Raw genomic sequence first — 27,584 nt, forward strand, 5'->3', positions numbered from 1 at the left:
GGAGGAGGAGCCATCACAGGCAGAACCAGTTAGGAGGAGTGGGGGAATCAGACGTTGTAGGATTGGGTGTGGAAGGAGCAGCAGCCACTTCTAACAATCAAGTGAACTGGAGGTGGCAACGACAGCAAGCAAGAGGAATGGGAAAGAATAATGGGATGATTTGTGAAGTCAATAAGCTCAGGCAATGCAATTAGGCTGCTGGTGGGAGAAAATGGCAATCCACTGCTCTTGACATCTTCCTGTCTTGAGGTAGTTGCCTTGTTTTAGCTAATGATAGGGCTAGCTCTGGTGCATTGCTAAACATAAAGAATTAGCATTTCCATGTTCTTTAAATCAGTGGTCCCCAACCTTGGGTCTCCAGGTGTTCTTGGACTTCAACTGCCAGAAATCCTGGCCAGCAGAGGTGGTGGTGAAGGCTTCTGGGAGTTGTAGTCCAATAACATCTGGAGCAATGTTGGGGACCACTACCTTAAATGAAATGAAATTCTATCTGAAAAGGAAGTCATTTTCTTTTTCCCTTTTAAGCAACCAAGTGCTGAAACTGAATTTTGGTAGATTGTGCTGCACAGAGAATGCTCCCAGATCTGGACATTGAAGACATACTTTAGCAGATCAGAGCCGCCTAGAGTGGTCATAACTGACCAGATAGGCGGGATATAAATTAAATAAATAAAATAAAATAAAATAAGTTTCCAAAATTAGTCTTTATTCAGTATATTGGGCATTCAACCACATCACAACCTGGAAAATGCTAGGAATCATAAATAATTGATATAAAAGTGTATATTCTTAATACCATCATTTGGGGCGTGACCAGCAAGCAGCAGCATGAAAGAATTAAGAAAGTACTGAAAATGTAGGAATGAAACATTTTAAGCTAAACCAGTCAAAGCAGATGGCAATTACAGACAACATCTATCACACAGTCGGGTAGAAATCTAGTCCCTAACGAAACTGTACCTGCTGAACCAAAAGACACACCACCGTGACAACAACAACAACAACAACAACAACAGGCTTCAAAGACTTCTAGATATGTTGAATCATCTAAGCAAATTAATATCCTATTTTGTAACACCTACAGCTCTCCTGACACAACTTACCATATGGATATGGAAGCCAAAGGATGAATATAATTTATTAAATTGAAAAATGTTGAGATGGTAAAGAATTGTGGAATGTATAAATAATACTAAGATTTGTACAGGAGAAAAGCAATGGTATATCATGAATAATCAGCAGTTTTTAGGGGTGGAGGCAAACTGAAATCAATTTGTTTCATTTGGTGGGTCTAAAAACATTGGTTGACAAGTAATTATTTTACAGATTTTCCAAACACAGATACATTGAAAGCAGGAACAATATTTGATGCCAAGCAAGTCATTCTTTTTTCCCCTTTAATTGATTAAGCACTTAATCACCTGTTTTACTTTAGTATTCTGTTATTTTTGCATATTTGCATGAAATTTATTTTTTAGGTTACGGTTATACTAAAATGTTTCAAAAAATAGTTACACAAGATCAGTTTTTACCTATCAGTGCACTTCAAGGCTAGTGCATTCACAGATAATACATGACAGTTCAAAAATTAAGAATTCCACGACCAGTGTATGACTTTCATCATGTAACTTCAAACTCCATATAAGTATGAGTGACAGAGTTAGCTGAATTTAGTGTGCCAATAGCAATAATGTACTAGTAGAAATAAGGGAACCAGGAGAAAATCTCCACTTGACATACATCATCATCATCATCATGCGCCATCAAGTTAATTCTAACTTATGATGATCCTTTTCAAGGTTTTCCAGGTAGAAAGTACTCAGAAATGGGTCACCATTCCCTTCTTTTGGGGGCACCCTGGAACTTTGCAGCTTGCCCGAGGCCACACAAGGTTGGCTCTTCTCCCTGGAGGCACTGGGAGGAATTGAACTCCCAATTTCCGGCTCCACAGCCAGATACATAAACCACTGAGCTATCCAGCCAACTTCATTTTATATTACAGAATCCTTAATCATATTGAGAAGCATACATTTTTATAGAAACTGCTTAACTATAGAATGAAGCCATTATAGTATGGAAAGGTACTCAATCTCCATACACTGGTCATACAAACACACTATTGCCAAATATAGAACAAAATAAAACAATAATCTGGTAATAGTCTATTATAGTAAGAAAATGATATGTAGAATATAAAATCAGGAAAGATACCTAACATGGGGAACTACTGTTACAGGCTTGTAAAAGCATGAATGACTTTTTAAAAAAGCATCAGTGCAACAGTGCTTTGTGGTCACAAAGGAAGGCTACAGACGTTGGGTGGACCAGAAACCCTTGCTCAAAATCACCTGGGAAAAAACTGAAACATGCTGATCCCAGTCTCTTCTTTCTCAGGGACCTTGTTTTGGCTACAACTCTGTCAGCAGCTGATTTTGCTATTGGAACAAGTGACGGAAGATTCATGAGGCCTCAGAAACATAAAAGAGACAGGATGAGTGATCCTAAATGTTATCCTAATAGCTTCATGTTAGGCACATAGGAAGTTGCCCTCTCTATTGAGTCAGACCACTGTCCCATCTAGTTCAGTATGGTAAACACTGTCTGGCAACAGCTCTCCAGGCTTTCAGGCAGGAATATTTCTTAGCCTTGCCTGATGACATCAAGAACTGAACCCAGGATCTTCTTTATTCTACGCAGATGCTCCACTACTGAGCTACAACCCTTCAATGTAATTGTTCCAATTGAGTGTTTTCAAATAAACTTAAGGCACAGTGTAGAGTTATTTGTGATACAGAATTAAGCAACTAACTTTCTACAGACCTGCACTGGTCCTCAGTAAGAAGACAGACTGAGGGGTACTGGCTCAAGGGAAAGAAAAGTAGGGAAGCACATATCTTTTCTTCAAATGATCTAGAGCTACTGAGCAATGTCCTTAATTGCCTCCTTCCTTAAGAGTGCAATACTGTACGAATATTGTTTCAGGGTTTCTGTGATGATAAAAGGATACAAAAGTACAATATAACTTACAATTTATGACCAGCCCTAAACCTTTAGGAGACTGTAAGAAAGGCATCTCAATTTTTAAAATGTAATATACTCTGAGCCCCCAGGGTAGTGTTGATCATTCTAAATAATGTCAGTATAAAAGTAGCACTACTCTTTATTCCTCAGGTCATTATAAACATACTCTGTACTGAAGACACTCTCTTTCTGCACAGTCTAGCTTCAGTGCCATAAAGCTCTCGTGTATGCCAAGCCTTAGCTCATGAGTAGCCTCATTGAGCTTACTGGCAGCATTCAGATTCCTAATGCTAAACATATGTTCAGGAATGTTGCATGACCAAGGTTACAGTTGTTGAAGGATTAGGTTTACAGAAAGCTGCAAAAAGCAGATGTGCAGAATAAATGCTAGTTATTGGTAATCATCTATCAGCATCGCCTTGAGCAGTAAACTAAATAAACCCTTTGCTGAAAACATTAAGAGCCACTCCAGGACAACACTGGTTTCTACACACTCTGCAGGCATTTGCACATCTCAATACAGTGTGGTTTGCGAAGCTCCGTTAAAATGTGTTGCTCAACGTTTTTTACCAGAGTATAAAATTGATGGTGAATATGGTTGACCATCTTTATACATAGTAAGATTGTCCATCACAAAGTTGCAAATGTAGTAAGATCCCCCCCCCCCACAACACTTATTCTATGTATGGTAAAGATGGGGACATTATCACATGATACGTCTCTCTCACATTTCCCTCTTGGGAACACGATTGTCTGTATCAGTAATCTCTTGCAGACTATGCTGAGTGAGAAAGCCCTAACATGCAAGCTACAGAGTTCCGTAACTAATTCAAGCAGAGAGTGGCTCTCTGTTTTCCTCCAGTCAATGATGCATGTGCTAGATAGGTTGGAGGCTCCTTTGAGTTCATTCTTTTTCTAATCTAAGAAAGAGGACCTAAAGTTTCTAACATCCCAACTCCCAGTAAAATCACAACCCACCCCAGGTAAAATCTTACATAATTGTATCACATAGTGAGACCAACTCTTCATTTGCAGCATCGCTCTGCCATTACATCCTAAAACAACCTGTATACAATAAGCCCTCCAGAGTCAGCTTTCACTCCCTCTTCCTTATTGACTTTCAGCATGTTGCTAGCTGAAGAGATGCTGTTTTCAAAGCTTGCACATTTTTCATGGAGTTCTGGTTGGCCTAATGGAAGTGTCACCTCAGAATGGATTAGGAATTTGTTTTGTACCAATACAGGTATCCCTGTTTCTGTGTGTGTTGTGTGTTTTTTTTTAACTTGAATGGTCATTTAATTAATAGCTTATTTTTCCTGTTTTTTCTTCATGGTGTTCAGATCCCAAATTCAAATTTACTTCCTAAGAGCAGTTATACATTCTGAAAGACTGAAACATTTGCAGATAATATATTCAAACAAGGTCTAGTATTCTGAAGGGGAATTTGTTTCGTAATAATTTCTAGTCCTGTCTCTGCTGTAGTTCCCAACACTGGGTCCCCAGATGTTCTTGGACTAAAACTTCCAGAAGCCTTCACCACAAGCTGTGCAGGCCAGTATTTCTGGGTGTGATAGTCCAAGAACATTTGGGGCCCCAAGATTGGGAACCACTACTCTAAAGTTACTTCTTTCAATATGAATGATGAGTGGATAGGATTAAGTAGAATATACATAAGCAGATCTTTAAAAATGCAACCTTGGCTCATTTTGTTGCAACTGTTGCAAATTACAGTGGAGAAAATTAAGGTCAGAAAACCTGAAACATTCATTTTATACCTCACTATCAACAGAGGACTTTTGCAGACTTAAAAGGAACATGATATTTTTATTGAAAAAACAGACATTAGAACGATTCCTCATCTAGCTCCTTAAACAAAGAACTAGGAAACTGTGACAACTGCAGTGGTACACAGAGGATTAGACAGACCTAATGTCTTCACTCCATAGCAACAGAACTACTCCAGTAACCAGGGGTAAGCAGCAGCAATCACACAGTAGTTAAAATCTGCCACAACCATCTGTATTGCTATACTTTAACAACATTTTTAAAATGGGGAGAGACTTCCTCATATTTATGCAGCGAATTGACTCTATGTATGCAACTAAGGAAAGAGTTTGAATTGTTATTATTACAATTTGCAACAAATGGCAAACCTATGTACATAGTTATTATGATTAATCACATTTATTCAGAAAGAAAAATTGTTAATATTAGGTATGAAAGGAAGTTATGTCATTCATCACTGATTATCACAGTCACTGTTTAATGAACTGTGACATTCAGACAACTACAGAAATATATTAGTGGGCAGAAGCACTGCATTCCTTTCAGTGATAACATTCTGCAGTTAGTACCCTAAGAAGATGTAATGATCCTGCAGCATCAGTGCTAGGTTTTAAAAAAAAATAAACCTGGATGTCCAAAACAAAAAAGCATGTGTGCTGCCTATATACCAAAGTGCTTAAAGCACTCTCTGGGGAGTTTATAATTTATTATGCAGGCTACACATTGCTCCCCCAGCAAGCTAGGCACTCAATTTACCAACTTTGGAAGGATGGAAGACTGAGTGAATCTTGAGCCAGCTACCTGGGAATGAACCCAGGTGGTCATGAGCAGAGTTTTGGCTGCAATACTACAGTTTAACCACTGCATCACGAGGCTGTGGCAGAATCTCTAAAACAATTAGCAAGAACAACAAAATCTTATTATCCAGAAAACTCTTCCATGTTTCTGAAATTTTATGAACTGGGTATAACATAGACCTAGAAAATCCAGGTTCAAATTTTTGCATGAGCATATAATCAGTGGGTGTTCTTCAGCAGAGCTGATTTGGTTATACAGTAATGCTAAACCGCAGTATATTACTGTACAGCAAGATTGCCCCCCCCCCGGAAGAAACAATCCTCTAATGCAAGCTTTCCACATGTGAAAGTGGGGAGGGTGGCTGTTTCAGAAATAATACATCAGAAGTCAAATTGGACATACATGATTTGTTGTCTAGTTCTCCATACCTTTAGCAGTCCTAAAAGAGATAGTACTGTATTTGATCTGCAACTCTGCATCACTCTGCTTGCTCATTTCTCAACCACCAGGGACAGCATCAATATCATTCCAATTTATATGTCTTGCATAAAAATATATTTCTTATGGAAATCCGCACATCCAGGCTTTATCTACATTTATATAAATGATGCCTCTTCCTGTATTAGGGTCATAGCACCAACTGTTAGATGTAATGTAATGTAATTTATTGCACATTGCTTTTCTAAGGTTCAAGTGCAAGCCTATCCATGTTTACAAAGTCAGAACCAAGTAAATGGGGCTAGTATGTGTTTAGAACTATGTCATATAATATGAAACTACCAGAGTAAAAATTTTAAGAACACATATCTTCCACACAAAAAACCACATATATACATATGTCCTTAGGCTTAAGCATGGTTTTCAGGCATAGATAATTCTTTGCTTTTTTAAATTGTCTGCATCCCCCCACATCCTTGGTTATGTTTCTCAGTCACATTTCTAGGAAGAAGATAAAGACAAAACAAATTCCCTAATATGAAGAACTGTAACCTAACTGGTACATGGGCAAAAACATCCATCTAGGTTTGAAAATAGCAATAAAGGATGATGGATAAAGCACCACCTGAGTCACAACAGCCATTGTACAAATTATTAAAAATGTTGAGCAATTATACAAAGTGTTAGGAGATTCTCTGCTGAATGAAGCCACAAAGATCGCAAAATGAATATTATAAGGACTGGTAGTAGAGGATATTGACAGAAAGAATATACAGCATGCCATGAATAAAAAATGTGAGATGCTAAGGCAGAAACCAGGCTGGACTCAAGAACCGGGGTCTTGTCTGGGAAGAAAGGAAAAGGTGAACAACAATCCATTGGACCTCATTGTCTCAGAGGAAATCAAAACTATATTTAGCCATTCATTCTGATAACGCTCCTTAATTTCACAATCCTAGTCTAACAGCTAGCTGCACACACTGTATAAAGGGCAAACCATAATGTTCACAGACTAAAGCTCAAGTGACAATTCAGTAATAATCCAGCTGTCTTGGCAAATCAAATATACCACAGGATCATAAGAAACTGCTTTATACAAAGCCAAGCCTTTGGTCTTTCTAGCCCAGCACTGTCAAGGCTAAGGAGCTGCAGCTCTCCAGGTTTTCAGACAATGATTTTCTTCACCTCTACCTGGGGATGTTGGGGATTAAATCTGGAGCCTTGTGGATATGCAAAGCATGAGCTCTCTTTCTAAACTGTAAATGCTTCCAAAGCTTGTTGCTTCATCCAGTTACTGCTTGGTGAAACATAGTAGCTAAGAATGGGTGCGAGGGAGTCACAATTGACCTTAGCATGGACTCACTTGGTGGCCTTACAAAAAAAAGCAACATATATTATTGCTAAAACCATTATTATCAAATTTTTCTTATCCAACTTCTGTAACATCCACCAATGATTGGTGTTGTCTTTGTATCAGCTCTGCTCAAAAAGCCTGAACAAAATCACTGGGCTTTGACCTGAAATACATTGAACCACATATTCATTCTTTCTGTCATTTTCTTTCAGGAAATGGACAATATGTGACAATATGGCATAGACCCCTCAATGAATAGAAATCTCTGTAAAATCATTTTCCGTCAAACATACCTTCACAATTCTGCATTCATGCCTAGTTGATCTTACGGGCATATGGAATGCCATTCCAAGAACAGTATGTCGAACAGTACCTATTAAATAGCTCTGTGGTCTCTTGTGAATATACACTGCCATATACAGTAAGAGGTATCTAACTAACAGTTCTAATTTTAAGAATACAGCAGTTGACTTCTGTTGCTGCTGCTGATATTGTTGTAGCTATCAATTAATATTTTTGCCTTTATTATGTAGAAAATATAAGTGAATAGCCTCTCCTGGAGAAATGTTCAACTGAAAATTCAATTTCCAAAGTTAAAGAAATTGGCTTAAAGAAAGATTTGGAAGGAGGGAATAGATAAGGGAGTCAGGCAAGAAAGAAAAAGTATTAAAGGCTAGGAGGGTGAAAGGAAATCTTCATCTAATAAGAAGAGCTTCTTCTAGGATGGAATTAAAAGAGAGAAGAAAATAACCTAACAAATGGGGAAGGTTAAGCTTCTGCATGCAGCCAGCATCAGATAGATGGCAGAAGGAGAAGATGACAAAAGGACCCCAGGATGGATGGATGGATGCTCGATGGAAGAAGAAGACAGTAGGCAAAGTGAGATGAGAGAAGAGACAGGCATTTTCTTTTTCCATTCCCTTGCTTTTGCGGAAGCCATTGCATAACAACTTGTTCTCATGCTGCAGTGATAATACAAAAAGACTAATACATGGGCTGTTGTCCTTGTTTGCTCTCCAATAATGGATTGCTTCAGTTTCTCAAAAGGAAAAGAGAGAGAGAGAGATGCTAGTATACATAGGAGGAGGAGCAGGGCCGGGGAGACGGGCCACCTCAAGCTATAGGTTTTTAGGTGTCAAGTACCCAAATCAGTTTTTTGGACTTAGATACTGTATGCAATGAGGGGTGCCAGATGAATGCCATATACACCTCTGTCTCAGAGAGAAAATTATCTTAGGACAGAGGAACTAAAGTATGAACTCCTCCATATAGTCTGAAAACAGTAGCTCAAATGGTGTTGGACACCTAGGGAGGATCCGTGAGGAGAAAGATCTACCAATTAATATTGAAAATAGATGGTCTGAGAGAAAACAAATAGGATAAGCCTCCTTCCCACACAAGGAGGTGAATAAGAATTATTTGGTTGAGAGTGGGCACAGGTCTAATTAACTAAATTCAGATCAGTGGGACATAGTTCTTAATAAAAAGTAAAAGGATCAGTCTGAAGCATAGGATCAAAAAGAAGTGTGGTATTAAAGGTTGAGTTTCAGTGAATGCAGGCTTATTGACAAGTACGGACATTCAGGAAACAGACAAAGAGAACATCTTGGAAAATCTTGGAAATGGCCATGAAAGATTTCAGATGGCCTAGAAGAATTTCTAGGAGAAAATAACATTAATTTAAAAATTATAAGTAGCAGGTACAGACAACCCCCCCACACACACATACACACAAAAGACAGAAGAGATGTGGTTGAAGCTGCAGTATCAAGGAAGGTTTATTTTATTTTTAAAGACAGGACAGATTAGATCATTCAAAAGAATACACATCAGCAAAGGGCTAATAAGAGAGGAAGCAAGGAACTAAAAAAGAGCAGATGGATGTGAAGATGACATTTCGCAACATAAGACAATCAAGAGATGACAGATCAGAGTTATTGTGCCTAGTGTCAAGAGGAACAGCAAAGATGAAGAAAGCCCAAAAGGTCATTATAACAGTCATCGATAAAAACAACAGAAAATGTAGTATATATCTATTCTAACTTTTGTATTTCCAAATGTTTCGACAACTACAGAGCACTCTTTATTTTATCATTTCTGTTTTCACCTGGTCTACTTTCACAACAGTGATTCCAAGGACTCAGATACAATTAAACTGTTAAAGCTAAGGATTCATTAAAGCCAAATTCCCTGGAATATCTAGACTGACAAGGTGTTTACTTGTGTGCTATCAATTTCTATGCAATTAATTATCACCACTAAAGAAAATGACTTTAAAATGCTTCTATGGAACCTTCAGTTCAGCTCCTAATAATAATAATGATTTCAAACCACTAAAATCATTTTATGGTGTGGTTTTCTGCTCATTTGCACCTGGTAGAGCCCCATCACCATTCATTTATTAGGTAGTACACTGCACAAAGATACATCCTGTCTGGCTGTTGAAATGACTATTGTAAAAGTATTCTGCATGTAAAAGCACATTTTCCTTGTGGGGACAGGAAGGAGACTATATGTCTCATGCTTAAAAAAGCAATAGAGCTTGTTTTTTGCTTGTACACATTTTGTATATGGAGTAAACTGCACTGTGCTATCATCCCACACAGAATGTAGGGCTTGAAACAGCATGGTGGATTTTTCCAATTTCTTAAAGATGTATTACCCACACTTGTGTTTTCTCTGTTTTTACAGCATCCTAAGAAACAAGGGTAAGATTTGATGAGAGCAAGCAAAAATCACAAATGGGAAAAAGTCTGTCAGTTCCTGCTTGTTTATGTTAATGAATTGATGGTTTCAAATTTTGCAAGCAGAATGCATCTGTTTTTACTTCTGGCATTCTTAACTTCAAATACAAATGCACAAAGGTACACATGAACATAAAGGGAAATTTAAAAGTGTATCTATAATGTTTCATCATTTATGGCTACTATGATCTCATTGTGTGTGTGTGTGTGTGTGTGTGTGTGTGTTTGATGGGGAGAACAAAAGCCTAATATATTGCAAATACTAGAATGCTGTGTAAGTTCACACTGTCCTGTATAAAACATTCTTAGTTCTCGGGATGATTTTATCTTATATTAGATGCTTGTGTACCTCAAAGAGGTACCCTATGTATATGCAGAACAGAGAGGTACTGCCTATCTTGAAAGTTCTAGCTTTACAGGGGTCCCATTCTTCAATGAAATCTCTGGCACTGTGTTGCATGATTTTCCTGAGATCCCTTTAAAATATATCTGTATACAGTATCTCCTTTTTTTCTATTCAGAAGACTACTTTTCCTGAGATAATTAAATGTATCGCCAGTGCTCTTTTGTAAACAAAGCCTTGGGGTTGGATCCAGAAAGGCAGTGTAATTCTAACACAAAGTTGTCCTGCAGTTGTGAGTCAGGGATGGGCAGGGGCCTCTTCTGCAAGGACAATTTCCTCTGTACTGGTAGAACCATCTTGTTGATCCTAGAGAATTGCTGACAGAAGGATCTGCTAGTAGAGTGACTGTCCTGGCTAAGATCAGCAGGTGAAAGGGCCATAAAACAGCAGAGAAGGGGCAGGACAGGGGAGGAGCTAAGTTATGATAGACCCAAACCCTGTTCAGACCAGGGACACAGCCACTGGGCTAACAAGATTAGCCCAGGCTAGGAGGAGTTTGGACTCAGCACAGCTTCACCTGCCCTGGCATCAGTTTAGCTGGCTCTCGGCCATCTTGGTTTGATAGGATCACACACTTTGGGTGTAATCGGACAAACATTTAGCCCTCTGTTTGGTTTGCTGCAGGGACAAATTGGTTCACTCCTTTTTCCAGTGATCACATAACATAATTGTCGGATCAAACCAATCCATTCCCAGAGTGTTCTTACTTACACCTTCTGGACCTCTGTCAGGGGTTTATACGCTTTGGTGCAGATAGGATCACCCCATTTTGGCCCATTTCTAGCATATACAATCACTAGAAATTAACCAAAGCAAGACTTCAGCTATGTGAACACTGACAAGGCTGCTTCAGCTGTCAGTTTGCCACATTGGGAAGAGGTTTAAGAAGACAGCCACTTCTAAATATTGTTAAATAAATATTTCCTCTGCTCCTCCAAAGGAAGGGGCAGAGGAAGTAAATTTTTAGACTCTCGTAGGGCAGCTCATATGTGTTATATCACTTATTTAAAAAAACAAATAAATTTAAAACTTCCTTCTGGAAGCAAGAAGTCACAGAATGGAACAAGAAGGAGCAATTTAAAATATTATTTACACACACACACACACACACACACCTTCTCTTTGACTTGAGTAAAAAGCTTCATCAGGTAGCTGCCAGCAGTCAAATCAACTGCTGAGAACCTGGCCTAATACTTCCTCTGGCCCTCCATGGAGAAGCAGAGGAAGTGTTTCATTTGCCAATGTCCTGGACGGCATCTCTTCTTAAGCTTCTTCATGATACAGCAAATAGACAGCTGAAGGAACCAGACCAAATAGGTTTGCTTGATGATCACACCAAATGCACAACAGACCTCTACCCAACTCCAGATGACCCTATTTAGTCCTCACTAGCCCACTCCAAAAGAGCCTGTATAGACAATATATTTATCATCATATGACAACTCATACTTTTGACTTGCTTAATCCTTCTTTTTTTAGTATGTCTACTGTATGATTAAACCTGCATCTTATCCACTGTTTCTAATTTATCCATTGGGATTATGTTTTTTTTTAAAAACCCGAAGTATGACTTTTTAAAAATGTATAAAGATGTCCATGAATTTACCAATGAATTCTGACAGATGCATCTGCAATGAAGCTCATTTTAGTTATCAATAACTTAATTAAGAATTTAGAAGGTAAATATTGTGAAGAAAGCTTTATGAAATTATTTATTTATTTATTTATTTATTTATTTATTTATTTATTTATTTATTTAATATGCCGCCCACTCTACCCAGAGGTCTCTGGGCAGCTTACAACAATTAAAATTCAATTAAGATACAATGAAAGATAAAATGATTAAAATACAATTAAGATACAATTAAAATTGCCATCAGGACCCACATTATAAAACATGTCAATTGGCAAATAAAGAAGTACATTAAATCAGTCTAGTTTATTTAACAAAATTTCCAGTGTAGTCTGCAAAGTATAATTATATGAATTGATTCAAATATACCTTAATTATGTCTGTTTCTAAGCACTTTTCCTGTATTCTGAACAGTTATACTATTATGTGGCATTAGACTTATTTAGACCACAATCCATTTATTATGGAACAACTCTACTGACATTATTAGGACTTGTTTGTGATGAATAAATAGGATGTAGATGTAGAATGTCTATTATTAGATCAAATATTTGGCATAAATGTTTCATTTGTCCAGCTGAATGAATCAAGTTAAACGATAAAAACTGGATTTGTTTTCAAAATGTACTAGGTTTTCCTGCTAGTGAATATTCTTTCAGTGTAGAACATAAGCACTATTTGATATTATTGACCTGAAATATACTAAACCATGTGTAATATTCATCTCACTGCAATACTGGTCAGTTCTAAGAACCTCCTTTATCCATGGGAGAAAGGAAAGGAGGAATTAGGAAAACAAAAATAGTGGTCACTATGGAACAAAACATTTATGCCAGAAAATTTCAGTGAATTTTCACAAAATTCCATGTGGGCTCATTCCGTAGTCTTATCCTTCTTAGACACGGTAATATATCAAGCTGAGTTTTGTGACAACCATCATGTATATTAGACAAGAGATAACAAAAATGTAACCAAATATGTGCTACAATGAAACAGCAAACAATATCACTTTCCAGTCATGTTAAAATGATGCAGCAAGTGATATTGCTGATGTGCCAGAAGAAAAACTAGTGGTTAAGTTTCTCTCCATCATTATTGGGCAAATATGTGTTCTATCAAACAGAAAATCTTCAAGAAAATCTGTGTGATGAGGTAATTTTATTACTCATTCATAGTGCCTTATATTTGCTGTACTTAAAATAGGCACTTGTACCCAGTGGCTTTTTATTACTGGAAAGAGGGGTGGGGAGAGGGAATCGCATACACGCTGGCCCTTTTTCTTACTCCTAGCAAATGGAAGCAATTCAATCCAACATGGTCTGAAACCTGAGTAGGTCACTGTACACCATGATAAAATTCCCTAATCCCTGAGCCAAATTTCCCTGAGGGGGCCCTCCTACTAGACCTTCACTTTCCAAGCTGACTTTTCCATTCCTCAGCCCTCCCTCTCTCTCTCTCCTCTTTCCCTCCCCTTCATCTCTTTCATTTCCCTCTACCTTACAGCCTTGATATCTGATCTGCTGCTGGGACTCAGGTTACAGTTTTTACAGCTTAGGCTGTCTATTGCTGTATACATTCCTTTCTTTCTGCTCTGTCGTGATTACTTACCAGAGCTTATTTTACACAGGTCCAGATGAAAGCAGTTCAGATGAAGGGAAGCAGTCAAGCTGTTTGAACGATACAGATATGTACCTACACAAGGGCACATTGTGTTCACTATGACATTTTGTTGCATACATTTTATACAAAGTGACTAACTAGCTGTGTTACTGTACTCTTTCACTCCATGAAGAAGTGGAAGTCCATCCAGTTTATATATTTTCTTTCCGCAAACAAAGAATTGTTCTTAGAAAGGCAAGCAAACGTTCCATGTTTCCAATGGACCCAGATGAAATAATAGGTGCAAACATACTTAGAAAATTCACTTATAATAATTTATCTATCCTAAAAAAAGAATGGGGACACCAGGCTTAATAGGATACCTTGTTCTGGCATGTGGTCTGTGTTGCCTGAAAGCTCCTGCTGCTGTTAATCTTTCAGTCACCCAGACTACAAAAATGGTCTCCAAAATGACATCAGTCCATAACCTTGAATTAAATTATTCATATAGCTATAATTCCCATGTAATTATTTATCTTTATACTGTTGAAGCAATATAGAACTTTAAGAAAATTGACAACTTTTCTGCAGTAAGATTAATACTAATGCTGTTAATACCATGAACGTGTGTATATGTGTGTGTATAAAATGTGCATCCTTTTACACACAGTGTTGTTTTTGTTTCTTCCTCACCATTTCAGACAAACATCTGTTATACTGCAGAAGAACAACTATCTCCCAAACCACCAAGAGTGCCTGTAGCCAAAGTAAACAAAACAAACCCAGAGGATCCAGCACAGTCAGCCTTTATATCCAGCCAGGATAACATTTCACATGTTTTGATTAAAATTAGCTAATTTGTAATCCTAGAACCTATGAAACTTAAAAACTGCAGTCCACATAGATCATATGAAGAAATGTCTTAAAGGGACAATGCACAGTGGAACACATTTCTATGGCCCTTGGCCCGCTTCTTCTGCAGCCTCCCCCCTTCCCAAAATCAAAACCTAAAGGGATCTGCCTGAGAGCACCCAAACACCGAATAAATGTTATTGATATGCTACGCACTTTGCTCTTTATACATACCACCACCTTTGTTTGAATGTCCATCTGTCTGCTGCTGGATAAACCCCCAGTAAGAACAGAAAGACGGAATCCAAACATGGTAAATGGCGAATGCTTTTCTTGTGGGTTATATTTAAAAGCAAAAAGGGAAATAGAATATCCTCCTTTAATTTAATTTGGTAAGAACAATGAATAAAATGTTGATTCAAATGCATTAATTATCTTTATATTGATAAGCACAGATTCCACAGTAGGCATATTTTGTTTTACCACTGAATGCACTGCTAGGATATTTAGCATGTACTGTACCTATACTATGATGAGACCCATTGTAAATGATCCATCACACTGAATATCATTTCGGTCCATATCCCAAACTGTACTGCCTTTCTTATTTTGGGGCAAAGCAAGTTCACCCCAGCCCTGCAACATGTGTAAACCACAAAGGGACAACAAATGGGGAGCCTAAGAATAAATATAGTCAAAAGTCTCTCTTAACAAATAAGTAAATAATGCAACAGACGCCCACTTCAACTCAGCCTAAGACTTAAGCCTAAGGATAAATTTTAAAAAAGCCCTTAGACATGTTTTTGTGCAATGACTGCTGCACATCTGGAAAGCCAGACCATGGCATTACCTCTGGAACACAGCTGGACTGGCATCCTTTCCTGTCAGGACACTGGCTTTCTCTCCTTGACCCCCAATCCCTCCAGACAAACACCTATTATATCACTCACTCTCTCACACACACATACACACACACACACACACACACACATCCCAGGCACCCCTATAGGACACTTCTCTTTCAACACAACACTCTACTGGTTTGATTAACAATGAAGTGAAGCATGGAAAACAGAGGCGGAGGAAGTAGGAAAGAGACGGGAAAGACAAGAGATCCTGTGTCTAAGTACAAGAATGATGTGCAGTTCAGACCATAACATTTCACTTTGACAATTTAATTACACAGTTGCAGCTGGCTACTGGAAGGGGCGGGGGGGGAGAGGAAGAGAGAGACGTAGCTTAAACGAGTTCCCTTCTTTTCTAACTAGCAGTTTCTGAGAGATCTGCATAAATTTGGAAGAAAGCAAGGGGATCCTCGCTGAAATCGCTACGGAGGGGCAGAAAGAGGCAATAAGAGCAGTGATGGTGGTGATTATAATGATGATGATCGTAATAATAAATTACTAATATCAAAGCTGCTCAGTGACCTGGCTTTATAGCCTGCGAACGGATCTCTTTTTGTAGTTCAGGAAGAGGAGTTGAGGCAGCACTTCATCCACCCTATTTGTTTGTTCCTTCCAGCCAAACAAACCGAGAGATCCTTTCTTTATTACACATCCAAACACGCGGAGCGGGAGGGGGGGGAGCCGAGGTGCGAGGGGGGTATTTGCACAGAGCCTCCCTCCTCCTCTACTTCTCTCCCCCCCCCCATCTCTCTCCCTTTTTCCTTTCCGCATCAGTCACAAGAGAGCGCACACATACCTTCATCTCCTCATTGATTTCCCTTTTCACGGGGTGAGCCGGTTTCCTGCTTCTTTTATTTTCGGGAGGTCTCCCTTCTTTCTCCATTTCTGCCATTTTTGTGTGGATGTATGTGTGCGTTGTGTGCGGGGATATACCTCCTTCTTGGAGATGAAATGGCTGCTGGTATTATTTGGGGAAAGGTTTGGGGAGGGGGAGAGGTCGTGGAAAGGGAGGAAAGGGGGGGTGGCCGCTTTCCGCGCTGGACGAAGGCGTCAGCGAGTGTCAGAGGAGAAAGCGGCGCTGGGAGGGTCGGGGATGCGGGCGGGCTGGACTGTGGGTTGCCCGGGCGAGTCAGCCATCTTCTGTCTCCCTGTCTGTCTGCCTGAGCGAGCGCCGGAGACTCGCTCTGCGTGCGTGCGTGTGTGAGCGAGGGTGTGTGTGTGTGCTTGCGTGTGCGTGTGAGGGGGAGAAGGAGAGGATTGGGTAGGGGGAGAGAAAGAAAGCCAGTCCAGCTCCTTCGAAGGTGGGGGGGCCGCAGGACAGCCCCCCTGCCCAGGCAGCGGGCGGGGCTTCCACTGTCACCAAATCCTCCGCCTCGTCTCCTCCTCCTGCTGCTGCTGCTTAGCTCAGATTCAAAGCGGGGAACCGGGAGAGGCGTGTGTGTGTGCGTGTGCGTGTGTGGGGGGGTACTTATGCTTCAGTTGTCATCATCCTCCCCCGCGGGGACGGTCGTCCATGGCGGCGAACGCACCAATGCATTCAGTCTCGCTCCTCCTCACCCCCGCTTGCCGGGCCAGTCTTACTCTGTCACACACGTATGCACAAACACACACACACAGAGAGAGATATACACACTCGCACAACACACCTACCGCCAAACACGTTACAAAACAAAGTGACAGGGACCTTAAAAAAGAAAAAAAAAGACGAAGAAGGAGGGAAAGAAGCAGCAGAAATCCCTTCTTACAAATGCCCGCGCGCACGCGTGCGTGGCATCGCATGGCTGGCCTCAAAACGCGCGTGTTGTGAGAGAGAAAGAGCGGGACGGGGGGGGGCGGCGGACATAATTGGAAGCCCGGGTTGCCTTCGTCTTGAGGGGGAGCCAATGGGTGGAAGGAGCCAGACTGCTGTTTGTTTGGGGGGGGGGCAGAGAAGCAATGGTGCGTCTGAGGGGGACCGTATGTGAGAGACAGAGACCGCGCGCTCTCCGGAATGGACAGAGGATGCTGCGCGCGAGAGACTGGCGGAGCGACTGGTTTGCCCGCCCGCCCGCCTCAGCCTCTCCCTCCGCAGCACGATTCCACCTTTAGGCGGAAAGAAAAATAAGACGAAATAAAATAAAATAGAAACGCAAAGAGAGGCAGCCTGCCCGCCCGCCCGCCTGCCCACGCTGCTTTCAAGGGAAACGCAGATTCAGTCGCCCTGAAAGCACTCCAGCTGAGGCGGAGTTTGACGTTTGCGCGGGTGGGCGGCTGTTCCGAGGGAGCCGAGCCACTGAAGCAGCGTCCGCGTTCAGAGAAGCAGGGACTGGGGGGGGGGGGGGAAGGCGGGCACATGATCTGTTCCCCCCCCCAACCCTTTTTTTGGCGGCGGGAAATCTTAACGCGTGCCTCCTTTGGAAACCGCTCCTTCTCCAGCCTCACACAACTAGTCCTTAGGAAACGGATTCGCTCGATGGGAACCATTAAGGCTTTGTCTCCCTTGCCAGGGAAACCTCGACGTCTCTGTGCCAACACCCGGCGTGTTTAGTAGAGCATTCTAGAGAGCTCCTGGACATATGCAGAGTGCCTTTGCTGCCCAAAGACTGGTAAGCACAAGCAGATCCCAGCACGTATCTGGAATTAGAGGAAAAATCTTTCAGGTTGGAGTCCCACAGCGAGGTCACGCTTTCGATTGAACTCGTGTGTGGGCGCGTGTATCCTCGTTCTGTTGCTTCCACACTTCTGCCTCCATCTATCAAAAGTGTTACTCGCGGGATGAAGAAGTAACACTTTCCCAAAAGCATCCCCTTGTTTTCTCCACTTCGCATCTCTGATGGCCCGAGACAACAAACCCGACACAACTTCCCCTCAGTCGTTTTTTATGTTAAAGAAAGGCAGAACTAGTGGACCATACTATACTTGGTCGCTTGGAAAGAGGGTGCAAAACGGTACGAGCTGCCACGTAACCCCTCCATTCCCCTTCCGTCCATCTTCCCCCTAGCGTATTTGATTGTGTATGGATCTAGCTAAAATCTCTCTCTTTCTCTGGGAGACTGTTTACTGTGCCACGGAAAGCCTTGCCTTGCTTTTGTACCCTTTTTTCATCTGCGTGCAGATGAATGAACGGTGAGACAGGATGATGTGCTTAGGAAAGGAGTGTTATGAATTAGGACACCCAAGTAAAGAGCGTTACATCGAATCTTCCTAGATCACGCTTCATTATTCTTTGGCAGTTCATAATTACCTGATACAGTACATGTGGGGGGTGTCCATTGTTCCATTAGTCAAAATTGTAATTGTGAAGGGATTTGTCATTATGACTGCTGCTGATCTTAAAATTATACACCATTTCCTTTTTTAAAAAAACCAATAATAGTTGAATAGAATGCCTTCAAGTGTGGGTAAATGAGGAGGCTCTCCACTGTTTTTTTTTTAACTCTGTTCGTTTGTGATAGTTTCATGTGCTGTAATGTCTTTATTTTTGCATTTTTGTTTTTAACAGATTGTTGGGATTTATGAACTAAAGTACTTTTTCCAGAGCCTAACTAGAATGCACCACATTTTACCATTAAGACAATGAAGGAAATAACTTATTCAATATAGCTATGCTATACTGTAGGATACACATATACAGGTTTTAATACATGGGTTTTAAAAATACTTATGGCATGAGATTCCATCAGGACAACCCTATATCCTAAGTCCACTGAGAAGTAAGTACCACTGAATTCACTGATGGCATGTAGGATTGCAACCCAAATCTCTTTACTCCAAAATATTTCACAGAAGTCCAATAAAATTCAACAAGATCATGTACATTACTTTATCGAACTTTTAGTTTGTACAGTACCTCACAAATAATTCAATAATCATGACATTCTGTATTTTGTGATTTAAGGAGTGCATGCATTTTTGCCATGTATTCCTTATGCCACCACTATCACCCCACCCACTACCACATAGTGCAGGTTACTATGATGGTCTCCAGTTTGCAGATGAAAGGATGGGATCAGACTGAAGGTGAGAGATAACAGCTTGCTTAGGACCATCAACTCATTTCATAGGAGAAGTGAAATCCGGACTAGCACCTTTTCTAAACCCAGCATTAGGGAGGAACCTTTTATTCCCATGTTATAGTTGGCAAACAAAGGGTGAGTAGTTGGGTCTTCTCCCACACCACACTACAAACCTATAGCTGCAATCAATATTTCTTGCTTGGCTCATTGTTGAGCCTGGGAGTCCAGTCTTAGTGGTGGGCAGGAGTGCTTTTGCCCAGTTAAAGCTAATGCACCATTCCTTGAAACATCTAGTTTGCAGCAGTGACACGTGCCTTTATTACATCCCATTTGGATTACTGTAACACACTCTACATGGGGCTGCCTTTGAAGAGTGTTCAAAAACTTCAGCTCAGTTCAGACTGCTGACTGGCACTGGTTACAGGGACCATATAACTCCCTTACTACAACGTTCATTGGCTGCCAGGCCCAAACAAAAACCCTGGTTACAACCTATAATGTGAGGTACAGCTTGGGGATGGGCCATCTGAAGGACTGTATCCTCCCCTTTAGCTCTCCTCAAGTCTTAAGATCCTGTGGAAGCCCATCATCTTTACAGGCATGTTTGACAGGAATCCAATGGTCCCAGTGCAGTGGGGGAGCACAGTGTTATAATTTTGAAGTCTTGTGCATAAAATTGTATCTTACTAAGTTTTTTCCTGTCTTTTACTTATTGCTTTTCAATTTTTTAAAGTTTGAATTGTGTAATGTAATGTATGCCTATTAAAAAAAAAAGAATAGGTATTTGCAGTAGTTCCCCCAGCTTATGGCATGCCCTCCCCCAAAAGGCTAGGCTGCCCCCCTTTCAGTGGCAATTGAAAACATTCTCATTCTAACAAGCTTTTAGTATTTAGTATCTAATTTTAACTCTGTGCTTGCTTCCTTTTTCAATGTGTTTTTAAATCCTTTTACACAATGTTTCCCAAGTATGGCATCTGAAACATGGTGACATTTTGTTTGACTGACTTTATGCTTTCAGCATAATTTTTATGGATATAAAAAAAAAATAATGATGACTTTCCAGTTGCTATGATCAATTTATGTATGCTTCTCACTCAATAAAAACTGGGATATTAACTTATGAGGGAAGTTGAACAGGTTTTACTTGTACAATTGGACACTTAAGGGTGACTGCTCTCAGTGACCATAGCAATTCAGAGCTATGTTTTGTTTTAATCAGTAAGGATGACCATATACTGTAACTGATGGTGCCCTTTCTTTATTCAGCCCATAGCAATTCCTTAATGACAGCAAGTGGGTCAATAGTAATACTTCCCAATACCAGGAAGCTCTAATCGTAGACAATGCCACAAGCAGGAAATCATATTCAGTACAAGGTATGTGGCCCATTATAGTTAGATCTTTTTATCTAACCTGCAGTAAAGCCCTATGCATTCACAAGTAATACTATATTTATTTATATATTAGCCCCACTAAATTCAATGCTCAAACAATTGCTTTCTTTACTTCAGGAAGCATATTGTAACAACAGTGAATTCATCACAGTCCAAATAGTTAATACTAATGATTTCTTCAGTTTTTTTCAGAGCAATGTTGTCTAATAAGCAAGTAATATTTTTTGGAATTGAACCATACTAATTTAAAATAAACCTGTGTCCAAGTGAGTTATTTGAAATCTGACCCTAAAATTGCAGCCAGGTGTATTAAAAACTTCAGGAAGGTATGGAGTTAGCTTTCATAAAAGGTGAGTTGCATGCTAAATTAAACAGAGTAATCTTATTTCTTTACAATAAAGGTGTGTTGTAATTTTTTGCTTTACCAACAATCCAGTTGTAAATTCAAATCCAGAAAACATTCACCTTGTAATCATAGCAGTTCATTGAAGAAATGCAATTGTGGGCAAGGGGAAGTTAGAATATTAAATATCATTCCTGAATGGAACATTTGGAAAATATTTGGTACATTTTAGAAATGAAACTAAACATGCCCTATATATAGCATGGAACTCTGGAATATGTTGCACAACATGATCTATAGTCCAGTTAAGAATGGGAACGTGAATAACAGATGTTTTGTATCAAACAGCATGAACTCCAAATATTCCAGCTTAACAGGTTTGTGACTCAGTCCACTTATATTATTTTCTATTTTGGGTGGTAGGAAAGAGTACTGTAGTAATTTCTACTGCTAACTTATGACAAATCCCACTGCATATGAGTATGTGCTTTCTAATATACACTGACAAGTTACTTACATTTCTTCTTCTTTTTAAAACTATACTATGATGTATTATACTATAAGGCATTATAATATATATTATAACTATACTATAATGTATTTTAATATGCTTTATTAAAGACTAGAAACGAAGTATAGTATACAGCATGAGGTGTGCATGGATACGGAGCTGTATTTTGTCTTGGGCCCATGAAGCCCTGGCATCAAATTTGTTTTCTAGGTGCCACAATCTATTCCCTGGAGCCCTGCATATTAATTGGTGCCAAGACATGCTTCCCCAGTTCAGAGTGACATTTTCAGCAGTAAAATGCCTTTCTCATATGGTATAAATGCACAGCAATTGGGTGAGGGAGGGGGGCAGTATTGGTCCCAACTGGAATTTGTTCTCCTTGGCTTACTTGTCATGGGCACAGGATTTCTAGAGAGTTACTGTTGGGGAGGTAAGGGTCTGCAAAATAGCTCTTAGCAGTAGAGCCTATGAGCTTTGAAGAAGGGGAGAGAAATCCCATTGTAATGGAATTTGTGTGAAAGTGGGCAAAGATAGACGAGCAGAGAAGTGAGGGATTTGCTTTCCTAAAAGGTGAAATTGTCTGGGCAGGACAGGGCATGGCTGTAACGAAGGTGGGTCATCCTGGGACTTTACCCCAGAGTGCCAAATTTAGAGGTCGTGCTCTTTACTCCAAGATTAGCCAAGCTAATAGAAAAGACAACTGAAACCTAAGCTTCTGGGACAAAAGTGTGTGTGTGTGTGTTTTAATTGTATGCTGTGTTGGGCTCCTGCTAGAGAGAAAAGTGGGACTGAAATTAGAGAGACAGACTGCTGATCAGGCTTCTTGGGGAAAACAGAGGAAAGGTGGCCAGTATACCAGACCTGCTGAGGCAAAGGAAGGCAGGTTGACCTGAGGGTTGGTAGACTGTCTTTAGTCCAAACAAGCAGAACAGACAGAGGAGTAGTTTGCCTAGATAGTGTGATTAGATCACACCTACTCAGTCTGAGGGTGCGCCTATGCAGAGTACAGTACACCAGGCTTCTGTGCTGGACATGATGGAAACAGCATATTTCTGGCATTGTAAGAATTGTAAGAAGGGGACGACAGAGGATGAGATGGTTGGAGAGTGTCATCGAAGTGACCAACATGAATTTGACCCAACTCCAGGAGGCAGTGGAGAACAGGAGGGCCTGGCATGCTCTGGTCCATGGGGTCACGAAGTCAGACATGACTAAACAACAAGAAATATAGGAGAGCCAGTATAGTGTAGTGTGTTGTTTGTCTGATTGAGACTCAGGAGATCTGGGAACAAAACCTAATTCATTCATTGACATTCACTGGGGTGATGGTGGTGGCATGGGTAAAATCACCTTAAATGCCTTACATACCTCAGGAACTCCACTAGTATTGCCATAAGTCAGAACTGACTTGGAAGCACATAACGAAAGTACTATCTATCCACCTATCTCTCTTTTGATTTATTTTTGTAGTTCTGACCATGCTCCTGATCCTCTGCTGATGGGAGAAGCTATATTTACTTCTTGCATTATATTTATACCATGAATTAAAAAGCATATTCAGGGGCATGTTTTGCACTGCTAGTTACCACTCGTTCTTCAAATACTCTTCAGTGTGTATTAAAACCTAGTCTCATGGTTGAGGTTAGAATAGCTCTTGCTAACCTTTGTGTATCTGTCCCAGCTCTCTGTTGCAGCACATTGAGGTGGCACTTGGTTGGCATAGAACCTCACAGTCTGCTCTGCTTATGTTGTCTTCTGCTTATGTTTGTACATATGCATCAGATAGATAGATAGATAGATAGATAGATAGATAGATAGATAGATAGAGAGAGAGAGAGAGAGAGAGAGAGAGAGAGAGGAGTTATAGGTCTTCAGGTAATGAACAGATAGCTCTAGAAAGTGTAGATCAGAGAAAAAGAGAATTATTAATAATTTAATTTGGAATATTATAAAGGGATTAAAGAATTTATTTTATCTGAGGTAATGTGAATAGGAATGTAACTGTCCTCTGTGAAATTTAAGTGAATCCTAATGATTAATTCTAGATCTCTGTATTAGCATAGGGGAAAATGTAGATCTATGACTTGAGTCCTTTATATGCTTAGCAATGCCTCTGCATTTATGTCTCAGATTTGTAGTATTTCCACCTTTGACACAAGGGTTACAGAATGCAAACTTGAACAGATATGTATAAAAAGAAGACTTTAATCAGTTTCACTGTTATTCCTCACAGGACCTAATAACTCAAAAAATTCTAACAGCCTATTTTCCTTTTTCTGCACCTCTTAAATATACATAGACTCTTTCATGATTTCAATATAACAATCTTCTTATTTTTGGTTAATTTTCAAAGCCTTGCTCTTCAACTCAGCCTCCTTTTAACTTGCCTTCTTCATATGGCGTTGAAACCTCCTCAGGAAACACCACTGGAATCTACATTACAATGAAGCCCACCATATAAAACAGCCTTTGTATGGAGGCTTCCTGAAAACAGGGCAGCTGCTCCTAAAGGTAAGGTACATGTTCACATGCAATGACTTACAACAGGCCATCATGGTTCTTTTTGCTCTGGTGAACAGGTATCACCAACATGTCTTGGCAACAGCAAGGGGACAAGCCACATAGTGGCAGCTTGACCATATAAGCCAATACATACAACTGTATATACAGATCACTACCTGGAGGTCCCAGAACCTTGGTTTTGTTAATTCTTTAACCCCAAGGACATGGAATGCATTATTTAATAGCAGTCTTTCTGCTGGTGAGGTCCTATACAGGAGGAAGACTGTCTTACATCAACTAAAACAAGGTCTCTGTTTTCTGAATGCTAAAAGAACTTCCTTTTAATTTAAAATGCACACACACACACATCCAACTTGTCCTGGTCCCAGATACTGTCCAACTACTTTTAGTGAGCAGCTGAGAAGCATGGAGGTCTTCACCATCCTGTGGGCCTTCTGTTGATTGTTTTAAAAAACAAAAAACAGATGAGGATATATTAAGCATATTTTTAAAAACTGGACTGCAAACAAAAATAGACTTTTCTTTATCTTTTGTGGCATGCCACCCTTTTATCTTCCTTACGCCAAAACTTTTTAAAATTTTTTATTGAACTTTACATCATGGGATGCAACAAGGAACACAGAGTCATCTTCAATCTAAAGTAAAAAGCTTTTAAGGTGCAATCCAATACACAGAGAGGAAATGGGCTGGATTGCCCTCTAACAATGTAAACTTCTCAAAGTTTCAACTCACTTTTAGCAACGAGTTTTTAGCAACATACCACAGGATGAGGTAAAGAGCAGGAGTATTGTATAAAATAAAATTGCTATATTGTTGTCTGTTTTGTTTGGCTATTAAAAGCAGAAGTCCCTATTTATCTCCTCATCTCTTAGAGATGGTAAAAATCAAAATCTCCTGTATTCTTGATGCAGTGACTATATACATTATTTTGGTGCTTAATGTACATATTCATCCACATAATGCAGAAGGAAAAATACTGAATGATGTGTATTAATTGCACAAGCTTTCCTACCATACATAATAATGAACTCCACTTTTCTTATGTCACTTCCAGCAAGGACATAAACAACAGGTGTCTAACTTCTTAGCTGTTTTCTCACTTATCTTCAATAACAATTAGAGATTGTTACTCCACAAATTCTTCTAACTCTCTATAGAAATGCTATCTTCTATAAGTTATATCGCTTTAATCATAACATTTGATTTATTGATTTGATTTGGTTTGATTTCTATCCCACTTTTCTATAGTGGACAAATTGACAAATCTGACATCCCACTATCATGTAGTAGAAACATTTTTCTTTGGTTCAATGTAGCTTAATACTAATTTTTAAATATAGATCATATTTCAAAATTATGTAGCTTTCTTATATGTTACTTTGTTCTAGAATGCTCATTTAACAAAGTTCTAATGGGAAGGATCTAACACCAGAAAGGTTTCATTTTGTTTAATCCAATCTTTATTTCAGAACCAGCAGCTATAGTGGCAGGCTGCTAATGTCTACAACAGAATTATTTTTAAACTAACTACAGAAATTTCTGAACAATCCAGCCTAGGGCTTCTTCAGTGTGTGTGTGGGAAAAAATCTTCCAGGATGTTATAATGTTTTTCATGTCCTGAAGGAAGTAACACCTTTAGTACAGGCAAAAAGTGTCACCTTTACAGTGGGGTCTTGACTTGAGAACTTAATCCGTATTGGAAGGCGGTTCTCAAGTCAAAAAGTCTGTAAATCAAGTCTCCATTGACCTACAGTGCATTGAAAACCGATTAATCCCGTAACAGGCCGTTTTTGTTCCATTTTGGTTTTTTTCTGGTCTGCAAGTCAAACCTAAATTTTGCGGCCAGAGAAGTCTGTAACTCAAAAAGTCTGTAAGTCAAGCCGTCTGTAAGTCAAGGGTCCACTGTAGTAACACCTTTAGTACAGTCTGTTTTTGGCTGTCACTCTAAGTAGTCTCATGGTATCCTCTAGAGATATGCACCCAGAAATACCATATAAACATATATAAGACAAACAAAACATTTCTGCTCAGGACAAGACAATTCACTCTGAAATGTTATTTTTAAATGTGTTCATTATCTTTCCTGTTGTATTCTTTCTAAACCGCAGCTTTAACAACCAAGGCAAAAATTAAGATCTTTAACTCAACTCCCAAACAAACTGCACCAGAGCATGGAGTGCTACTCCTGTCCTCTGAAGATGCCGGCCACAGAGATTGGCAAAACATTACAAAGAACAACCTTCAGAACATGGCCAAAGAGCCCGAAAAACCCACAACCATTAGATCCCACCCGTGAAAGCCTTCATGAATATGTCTTTAACTTTGTTTTTTCCTAAGCAAATGTAACGAATACTGCAAGCTGGGACTTCTGCTCTGGTGGAACTGTAAGGGATATCAACATGTGCTCTTTAGCTATGTAACCAAAGTATACATTTCACATCTCATGTATCTGAGGAAGTGAAATGTAATCCATGAAAACTAAAATTGAAATAGATCTATTAGTTTTTTAATTTATTTATTTATTTATTTATTTATTAAATTTATACCCCACCCCTCTAGACCATGTCTACTCCGGGCGGCTTACAACATAAAAGGCACAATCATTTTGTTTCGTTTTACTGTACCTATAAACCCTCTGTACTTATGAGTTCTGTAGCAAAGGACACAACCTTTAGTACAAAAACACTGTACTGCTGTGTAGCATCTTAAAAATGTTTGTTTCATTCTGTTTCCCATTAGCTTTTGTAGCGCCCCCAGAAGAAGGGGATAGGAAACAATTTTTGAATACAGTATACGATGCTCAGAAAACTCTGGAAAGGTCGCCGTAACTCAGAATTGACTTAACAGCATACAGTATTATGATGATGATGCAGCTCTCTTCATCCTTCTACAAAAGCTCACATCTAATAATACTTCTGTTTTTAAGAAGCTGCAAAACTGTCGGTTTGGCAGCAGCGCCGCCCGAAACTTCAAAAGAAAATGTAATACAGTACTAGTCTCGGTGACGCTGAGGCAATTCCACGAGGAATTTACAAGAAAGAAGAGAGCAGCTTGTGCGGCTGTGACTCAGTCAACTCGATTTGTCTCTTAGGATCTTAACGAGACAAGGAATGTGAGAATTGTCGCGTCCCTGTCGGTCAAGCGATCGCTCCCCGGGAGACCCGAACTTCAGGCTTCTCTTTACGGCCAGCCCGAAAAAGCGGGCAAACTAAGGAAGTATTACCACCTACAGTCTCCACCAATCACACTCCGCGGTTCCTAATACTCCAGCCGTTCTCGCTTGTTA

General features: G+C 39.8%; 1 protein-coding gene and 1 long non-coding RNA gene across 7 annotated transcripts in view; one reads left to right on the plus strand and one right to left on the minus strand.

The window, feature by feature from the left end:
- The window catches only part of SOBP (sine oculis binding protein homolog), a 195,977-nt gene extending 179,343 nt beyond the window's left edge, over positions 1–16,634 (minus strand). For 5 of the 6 annotated variants that reach the window (XM_078385269.1, XM_072998214.2, XM_072998209.2 and 2 more), the window contains exon 1: positions 16,329–16,628. In XM_078385269.1, the coding sequence (XP_078241395.1) occupies positions 16,329–16,424 (96 nt within the window). In that variant the 5' untranslated portion in view covers positions 16,425–16,628. Of the gene's footprint in view, positions 1–16,328 lie in introns of all 6 variants that reach the window. The other variant, XM_072998195.2, reaches the window with a different exon arrangement.
- Positions 16,635–20,792: 4,158 nt separating this feature from the next.
- Positions 20,793–26,808, plus strand: LOC140706768 (uncharacterized). The gene is made up of 3 exons (XR_012086615.2): positions 20,793–20,903; positions 24,129–24,286; positions 26,407–26,808. It is a non-coding gene; the product is annotated as an uncharacterized LOC140706768 (long non-coding RNA).
- Positions 26,809–27,584: the final 776 nt, after the last annotated feature.

Source organism: Pogona vitticeps, chromosome 1 (assembly GCF_051106095.1).
Source record: "Pogona vitticeps strain Pit_001003342236 chromosome 1, PviZW2.1, whole genome shotgun sequence".
Taxonomy (NCBI): domain Eukaryota; kingdom Metazoa; phylum Chordata; class Lepidosauria; order Squamata; family Agamidae; genus Pogona; species Pogona vitticeps.